This window comes from Astatotilapia calliptera, chromosome 4 (genome assembly GCF_964374335.1).
Source record: "Astatotilapia calliptera chromosome 4, fAstCal68.1, whole genome shotgun sequence".
Lineage (NCBI taxonomy): Eukaryota > Metazoa > Chordata > Actinopteri > Cichliformes > Cichlidae > Astatotilapia > Astatotilapia calliptera.
Window position 1 is genome coordinate 20795397 of NC_137425.1, and position 8787 is coordinate 20804183.

The 8787-nt window shown below is 39.8% G+C and overlaps 1 protein-coding gene across 1 annotated transcript; it reads left to right on the forward strand.

Annotated features, from left to right (window-relative positions):
• The first annotated feature begins 1501 nt into the window (after positions 1-1501).
• On the forward strand, positions 1502-3612 carry LOC145428460 (uncharacterized). The gene is made up of 2 exons (XM_080300677.1): positions 1502-2323; positions 3088-3612. Exons 1-2 carry the CDS (start codon positions 1502-1504, stop codon positions 3421-3423), a joined length of 1158 nt encoding a protein of 385 aa, XP_080156803.1. The 3' UTR covers positions 3424-3612.
• Positions 3613-8787: the final 5175 nt, after the last annotated feature.

Consider the following 8787-nt stretch of genomic DNA (forward strand, 5'->3'; position numbering starts at 1 on the left):
ACAACTTCAGTTCTTTTTTCACTCAGTAGGTAAGAGATAAGATAAGATAAGATAGAACTTTATTAATCCCTCGGGTGGGTTCCTCTGGGAAATTCGACTTCCAAAAAGCACAGCAACGACCGAAGTTACAGTTACAGATTTGTTATATATATATATATATATATATATATATACACACACACACACACACACACACACACACACACACACACACACACACACACATATATAAATACAGAGACAAATATAAATAAAATATACAAAGGGGATAAATAGAATAAATAGGAATAAAAAATAAAAATACAAGTGAATTGCACATTTCAAGTATTGAGTCTATTGCACTGTTGACTATTTACAAAAAGTATTGCACAAGGTATTGTACAGTGAGGTGAAGAGGCACTACAGCTTAGTTGTTCCCCCCTCCTTTGTCCTCCTGTTTCCCCTCCCTCTCCCCTCCCGAGAGGAGTTAAACAGTTTGATGGCGTGTGGGACAAAGGAGTTTTTAAGTCTGTTAGTTCTTGTCTTGGGGAGAAGCAACCTGTCACTGAACAGACTCTTCTGATTGTTTATGGCCGTGTGCAGAGGATGCCCAGCATTGTTCATAATGTCCATCAGTTTCTTTAGGTGGCAGCAAACTACAAACAATGGTTGCATTTTACACTCATCCGTTTTCATTAGAGGCAGAACCCAGAAGCACATCCAGGTTTAGGTCTACTGCTTGGTGCTACACAGAAACAGGCTGAACAGACTGGAACTCACATGAATTTGGACGAATCGAAGTAAGAACGTCACTTCTGCTCAATTGAATTGATTATCATGACCCTCACTAATAGCCACCTTAATAAGTTAAGAGCAATGTGCCAAAGTAGTATAAATATTTTAACTTTTGGCAAATCCAGCAGGTTGATTAAGTGATTTCACATCATGTGTTCAAACGGCTTGTCAGTTTTTAATATATCCCATGTGCGCATACTTAAGCTTTAAAAAAATACAGTCCAATGACCTGATAGATGTTTGCTGAACATTGTGGTTTACATCAGCACTTAAATTAAATCATAAAGAACCTGTTTTGTGTGGGCTGTTCGATACCATGAAGCAAGACCTCTGAACATCTCACTTTTTACACACAAACACACGCACGCAAGCAAACAGTGTTTTATGTTCTGTCGTCTAAAATATTATAAATTTGCCTAAAATAGAAGTGTTTAAAACTTCTATACAGATCCTGTGCAGCTGCAAAGCAAAAATAAAAAACTCCCTCCAGGCAGAAGCGGCCATTTTCGTATGTGGGGAAAACCCCCACAAAAACAGAGGGGACAGGCTGGCACCAGAACACCACGGATGTGCCCCGAGATGAGTGTGAAAATGTGATTATCAACAAGCCCACCTGGGCTTCAGGTAGGCCGCACGCTTGTCCAGAGTTCACTTTGTCTTCAAGCGTTTTAATTTAAAACATCAACTGAGGCCTACCCCAAGCTAAAAGAAGCTAAACCTATACACCATGGACAGAGACAGTCTGATTGAGTTTTATTTTAGGCTGGGAATGAGCTACAAACGCATTTTGAAAAGCCTGGCAATGCAAGGAACCATCATTACGGAGAGACATTTAAACCGGATATTGAGAGCCAAGTCGCTTTACAGACGTAAGTACGACCTGGACGCCGGGATAGATTTTATTGTGAACCAACTGCAAGGGCCTGGGAAGGATCACGCTTATCGGTGGATGTTTACAAAGTGCAAACAACACGGCACTGCGATCAGGAAAGAAGACGTCAGGATCCTCATCTCTTTACTGGACCCATTAGGTTCCCAGGTTCGCCAGACCACACGTCTCAGAAGGAGGCAATATTTTGCTCAGGGGCCTAACTTTGTGTGGCACATAGACTCTTATGACAAACTAAAGCCATATGGGATATGTATTAATGGATGCATCGACGGTTTCTCACGCAACATCATTTGGCTGCGGGCCGCACACACTAACAGTGACCCAAAGGTTATCGGAGGTTACTTTGTGGAAGCAGTGGAGAGTCGTGGGGGTTTCCCCAGGCTCGTACGAACTGACATGGGCACTGAGAACGTGTTGGTCAGAGACCTCCAGCGTTATTTACAGAGAAATGACGGGGATGATAGAGCAGGAGACAGAAGCTATGTCACAGGAGCAAGTACGGCAAACCAGAGAATTGAGAGCTGGTGGGCAGTGATGAGAAAAGAAGGAGTCGAGTCATGGATCAAGCTTCTAGGAGAACTGAAGGACGAAGGATTCTTCTTTGGGGATTTCATTGACAAAGCTCTGTCACAGTTCTGCTTCATGTCAATCATTCAGGTAAATGACCCATATTATGATAACCAGTGGTGGTAATTAATTACATTAAATTACGCTGTTTTAGCAGTAAGGGTAACAAAATAATCGTTTACATACCGTAGTTAAAACGACATTACCTTTACCGAACGGTAAATGCAATGTATTCCTAACGTTGTTGAAGTAGGTCAACTGCACTCTGTATGTGCGTAATGGAGGCTGAAGCATCGACCCAGCCAAAGTTTTTAAATCAGGGAACACTTTGCCAATTGAACTGATCAGAAGTCAGCACGACTTAAATGTTGTTTTTTTCTGATCGGAGGACATTATCCTTGTCTGCGCTCATTCTGCATCAGCAGTTATGCTGCAGCTACCGATCTGTCACTGCCAGTCTGTCAAAAGCAGTCAGAGGCTTCACGCATCAGTAACTCTTCAGCGCTCTATCATTGGTACATTCAGGACTCAGATGATATTGGATCCCCTCATGGGATTGAAAAATATTGATTTTGTCACCTGTATTATGCGCATAAAGTTGAAAAGCTTTGCGCATCCGGACCAAGATTAGTATTAGTATTAGTATAAAGCCCAGATCCCACAACTCAGTGGTTTGCCTGGTGTGGTTCTTTCTTTTCTTTTTTTGCAATCACTCCCTCTTCCTTTGGTTTTCATTAAACTGCATCCAAACATTGCTGCTTTTCAATTCATTTAAGGATGCACCACACTTATTGTCGACCATTTTAAAAATGCCTTGTATTACAGCTCTGACCTAATTCTTGTTTCTTCATCAGGAGGTATTGAATGACATCCGGAGTGTTTGGAATGCTCACCGTATAAGGCCCTCAAAGAATAACAACGTGCCCTGTGGGATACCTGATGTCATGTACATGGCCCCTCACCTTTGGGGTGCAGAAGACTGTCTCGTTCCACTGACAGAAGATTTGACCTTGTGTAAAAATAGCTGCACTTTTGTTAGTTCAGTCCCATGTGATGTGCAAGTGTTTGATTTGTGCACAATAATAATGGAGGAATCAAGCTTGGAATTCCCATCTACCATGTCCCAGGCCCTTGATTTATATTTTCATCTCAGGGATACAGTTCGTTCACAGTTATTTGAGGCTACTTAAATGGACACAAACATACAAATGTAGTACATTTTGTACTTCAGTACGTATTCCTACAGCTTAATGTACTTATTATTAAGTAATTATTTTTCTCCAGTGTGTACTTATCTTGTCTTTGTATCAAAATTATCAGAAAAGACTGTATAACATAATTTTCATTTTATCCATGTCAGTAAATTAACTCATCATGAAGTGTTGCTTGCTCTTGGTAGTGTTAAAATCTCCCAATTCTTTGAATCTTTGGGCTGAAGGAAGGACAATACTCGGTGTATAAATGCTCAATCAACAATCTTTTATTTCCATACAATCCAACACTTTATGAGCATAAGCCATCATGATGGGGAGACATGCATGAAGAGGGTCACAGCAAATCTCAAAATGGTGACGGGCTACTCCGCTTCTTATAGCCTCTAGTGGCCCCCACCTAGTCGTAAAAGCCTAAACATTCACATTCTTTCTCTGTTATGGCGCCTAAGTTATGACCTCGGCTCCCTGTCTTTCTGCTCTCTGTAAAGGTGGGGGTATGGAATGTGGTCTGTCTCTTCTATTATCGGCACAAGGTCCTCTGCACACAACATTCTCTTCATGATTCAGCAGTATGAAATGTCAAGAAACAGTGTAACACATTCACAGCAGATCAAGGGTACAGGGTAATCCACACCTGTCTAACAAATCCAAAAATGGTCACATTCTTTTAACCTAAAAATATAAGGGAAACTAAGCTACATACTTTGCACACAATCTAGACTAAGGGATACATATATGTTCTACAGCTGTTAACATAATTCAACTACTTTAACTACAGATATAAGATAACATATGATAACAGAATAATCTCACAGTAGCTACAAAGCGTGGAGTATTAAACTAAAATATGATACAGGTTAGAAAAAAATAAATCCTTTTGGGATTGAGTTAAACTTATCAAACTGTTAAAGCATCAAAAGTTGTTCATAATAGTTTTTGGTAGCAAAAATGTGTTCATTTCTAACAAAAACAAGAGCACCTTGGATAACAACCACATAGACTGGCAATATAGCTAATGTTGTGATCAATTAGACAAGAAGACCAAGTAGGCTAAAGTGTAGAATCATAGTTGTGTCACCAATGCTCCAAATGTTTCTTGAGCCTATATTTTTGTTATTGTGGAATAGATTAAAGCAATCCCATGTTTGATAAAGAACGGCTTCTTTTCTTAAAAATCACAGCACGTGTATGACATTATAGAATGAGTAATTAAATAACTTTCAGCGGTGTCATTAGACATGTTCATGTTTAAAGATGTATAGAATGTAACAGAGAGGACAATGTTTTGTACAAATGAGAATGGTTTACTGGTGTCTTTCAAAATACACCATACTCAAAAACAGGTTGTATTTTGCATATAATAACAGGCTAAAATAACAGTTACATTGTGAAGAGGTTATACAAACCTCTTCACAATGTAACCAATCTCTGTAATTGACAACTTTTCTTCTAAACCCATTAGGAACATAAAGGTTCACATTCTTGTTTCTATTAAGATTTCTGCAAACATCTGAAATACTTTAATATAGAACATGCTTAATCAGTTGGAATATGGTATTTGTAATGGTGTTGTACTTATGTTTGTATATACAGTAGACAGCACTCAGCAATCTTCCAGTTTGTAGAACTGTTACTGTATGCTATATTGGAAATATTTGTTACTCTTCCTGTAGTAAAAAAGTATTAGAATGTTAAAATTAGTCATTTATTTTGGCACTAGCCAAAAACACAGTAACAATGTGTGCAGCAGGAACAGATGCACTTCTATGTTTAGTGTACGGATTCCTGCCAGGTGAAGCACTGAAAATTAAAATCATTTAAATATGTATATGTATTTTCAACTGGTGTTGTTTTGTGGTCTCATTCCCCAAGCAATTTGTTGCCTTATTTTGTCCCCAATATCTAACTGCTGCTTCTGCAAAGTCAGAGTGCTAAGTGCTGTCTACTACAGGCAACTCCACTTCAAATAACCTGAACATTCCCTTTAGCTTACTATTTTAATTAGCGGGAGAAACTAAGAAAGCACTTACTGACCAGATGAAAAAAAAGGCTGCACATGAAAAAGGCACAACGGGCTACACCGTTAAGAGAACTTAACGGCCCAGTCTATTGAACATTCACATTCATTCCTTCATGTTACTGTTAACTACACCCGTGTTTCTATGAACTGTTAGGGTGGAAAACCTAAAACGTGTAGGGCAGAGTGCCTTGAGGACCATGGTTGGGTAACACTGACCTACACCACATCCATCACCCACATAGAGCTTGCGAGAATGCTGTTAAATTCACTGCGAAAGTCTGGTTAGCTGTGATAACCAAGGGGCAGCTTTAGCACACATCCACATGTGTGGGATTGTGGTCTGCGGAGGAAATCTGTAGTTTCTATGAACTCAATTAGTATGGCTTTATCGAACAGATTGGATCCTGTACAGAACCGCAGGAAAAGCTGAAGATATCAATTTCTCCAATGTACCTTTTCAGGTAACGAGAAACTGTTGACTGGGCAGCTGTCATCTCCTCTGGAAAGATTAGAAGCTCCTTCACTGTTTTTACAGTTGGTTTTTTTTCTGCAATGAAATGATGCAGTCCTTCTGGTGGGAGTAAACCAGCTACAGAACCCACAACGGGACGCCAGCACTTGATTACAAACATTGGGGCCTGAATAAGTACTTTGTGTCCTATCTGTGATATTGACCTCAGATGAAATAATGTTTGAGTCCTCAAAGGCACTGATCAAATCAGTAAGACAATGACCTCTTCTAACAGTTAGTATTACGGGACAAGATCGTGGTTCAGGGGGTGCTTGGTCAGGAATATTGGCCTCTCCTGTCAGCCCCGGTGAGAGAGACAATGTGTGATGAGGTGGATCAGACTCTTTTTCTGTAAACAGTGTTTCAGGGTTTAGTTCAACCACACTAATATCCACCCTGTTATCCCCACTAATAATAACAACTGCATCAGAATCTTCACTTTCACCTACATTTGGCAGACCATCCCATGGTAATGTGTCATTCAGTTCCAAATATCCACTTATGGAAGCTCCATCATTAATTACAAAGTTTGATGGTTCTGAATTCACGTTTTCCACCAACAGATCATCAGCGGCCTGATTAGGTTCATTGTCAGTGAGATCTACCACAGAGGGCTGGGTTATTGCATGATCGGCCTCTACGTCTTGAGGCTGCTGTTGTGTTTTCTTTCTGGTACACAGATAAAGTCGCAGAATTTTGACCTTACTTTGCTTATACAACTCATCAACTGTACTGGAAGCATCCACATGCATCTGTGAGCTCTCAATATGAGTTGAATAGTGTGAAAGACTTTTGGGTTTTTTTGAGGTGCCATTGGGGAAAAACTGATTTTCAGCCATAAGTTTGATATTTGACACTGTTTCATTTTTATCTACAGATAAATGCCTTGTTGGGGCGACCATGGCTCAGGGGGTTGGGAAGCGTATCTGGGATACCAGAAGGTCGCCGGTTCGATCCCTGGGCTCTCTGTCCTGGTCGTTGTGTCCTTGGGCAAGACACTTTACCCTACTGCCTACTGGTGTTGGCCAGAGGGGCCGATGGCGCGATATGGCAGCCTCGCTTCTGTCAGTCTGCCCCAGGGCAGCTGTGGCTACAACTGTAGCTGCCTCCACCAGTGTGTGTGAATGTGAGAGTGAATGAATAGTGGCATTGTAAAGCACTTTGGGTGCCTTGAAAAGCGCTATATAAATCCAATCCATTATTGTTCCACCACCACTTACACACGTCACCTGTTTGAACCCACCCTTCTCCTCATCAAAATCCATCCAGCCAACCTCAATTCGTCTCACTGTTCGTTTTGCATTTGTATTTTCTGCCCACTGAGACAATTTCTTTTTAGGAGGCATTCCCTCAGCTCCTGTCAGTCTTTGTCGTAGCCTTGAGAGTATAGATTCTTTCCTGGATGGTGACGTGTTGCTTGTCTGCAGAAGGCCACAGTGGAGACTCTATCGCCAACTTTGGGGATGTACTTTGCCAGGTCACTGTCTGTCATTAAGGGAATGAGAGTTTCATCAATCTGAAAAATATAAATAACAAATTAATAAAAGTGTCAATATTAAAAAAACAATGAATACATACAACTGCATATTTTAGAGTTGTTTTTTGCTATCTACTTTTGATAACAGATACTTTTGGTAATGTGGTACACATTTGTCCAACATAAGATGAACAAAAATTACTTTTTAAATTACTCTTTAAACATATCATGTCATTAATTAATGTCATTGATTAAACCAAAATATGAAATTCAATAATTTATTTTAGAATGTGCATAGTAAATTGTGGATTGCGGCTCTCCGTTCAAAAACAAACACACAGACACACGCACACAGCAACAGCTGCAGTGGCTTACATTCTCATCTTCAAGTTTCTTGATCACATCTTCTTCAACTTTACGCTCTGTTAAAAATTCTCGCAGCCGAGTATCCATAGCTGACCTCCAAACCACATGAAAATGAAATTAGTATTTTTACACTCGGTTATAAATTTTATGTAGCAGATTTTTACATGATAGCCTACCTATAAAATCACTTTATATATGGCAAATCAGAATTTGATAATGATTGTTTTATTACTTAGATATTATCTATGGTAATGAGGAATGGAGCGATTGTCTACTTGGAGTTTAAGTAGTTCAGTATTAGCAATGGCAACCTGCATCAATACAAAATCATTCTGATCACTGTATGCTTTATTAGTTCCCTTGGCAACGTGATACCTGCAGTGAGCTACTGTAACTGCAAGGCTTCATCCGGTGATGCATTGAAAGCTACGGCTCATTTAGCATGCATTACCTTGACAAGTGTGACTCACATGATGCTACTTTCAAAGGAGATGTTCAGCGAAAAAAAGAGGCAATTTTAAGATGCTTTCCGTCTAAAACTGTTATTATTGTCCAGACCAGATTAGTTGCACCAGCTAGTATGGTGATGTGGCCAGGGTAAAAGAGAGACAACTTCGTGACACAGAGAACTAAGGTTTTATGTTGAACATACCTCGTTTATTAGTAGCCTTCAGCCTTGCTCTACTTTGAAACGTCCTACAGTTAAAAATGAGTTTACGGCTACATATTAGCACAACAAAACAACGTGTAGTAGCAACATGAGGATACAACATTTGAAACGTCAGCAGATACAATTTAGAACATAGTAACAATATAGGTCTGAATAAATAACTGCCGAATTGCGGGATAACAATATGAAATAAATATAAAATATAATACACTCACCTTAAGGACATCACCAACAGCAAGGACTCCGTACTATGGCTGACGCAGGCTCTAGTGAATGTGCCCTGGGATGATATATAT

What these genes read in the sequence shown, in the direction of transcription:
- LOC145428460 (XM_080300677.1), top strand. Translation starts at nt 1,502, where the DNA reads ATGGACAGAGACAGTCTGATTGAGTTTTATTTTAGGCTGGGAATGAGC. An exon ending in GCTTCATGTCAATCATTCAG is followed by an intron (nt 2,324 to 3,087) that starts GTAAATGACCCA and finishes TTTCTTCATCAG; the next exon opens with GAGGTATTGAATGACATCCG.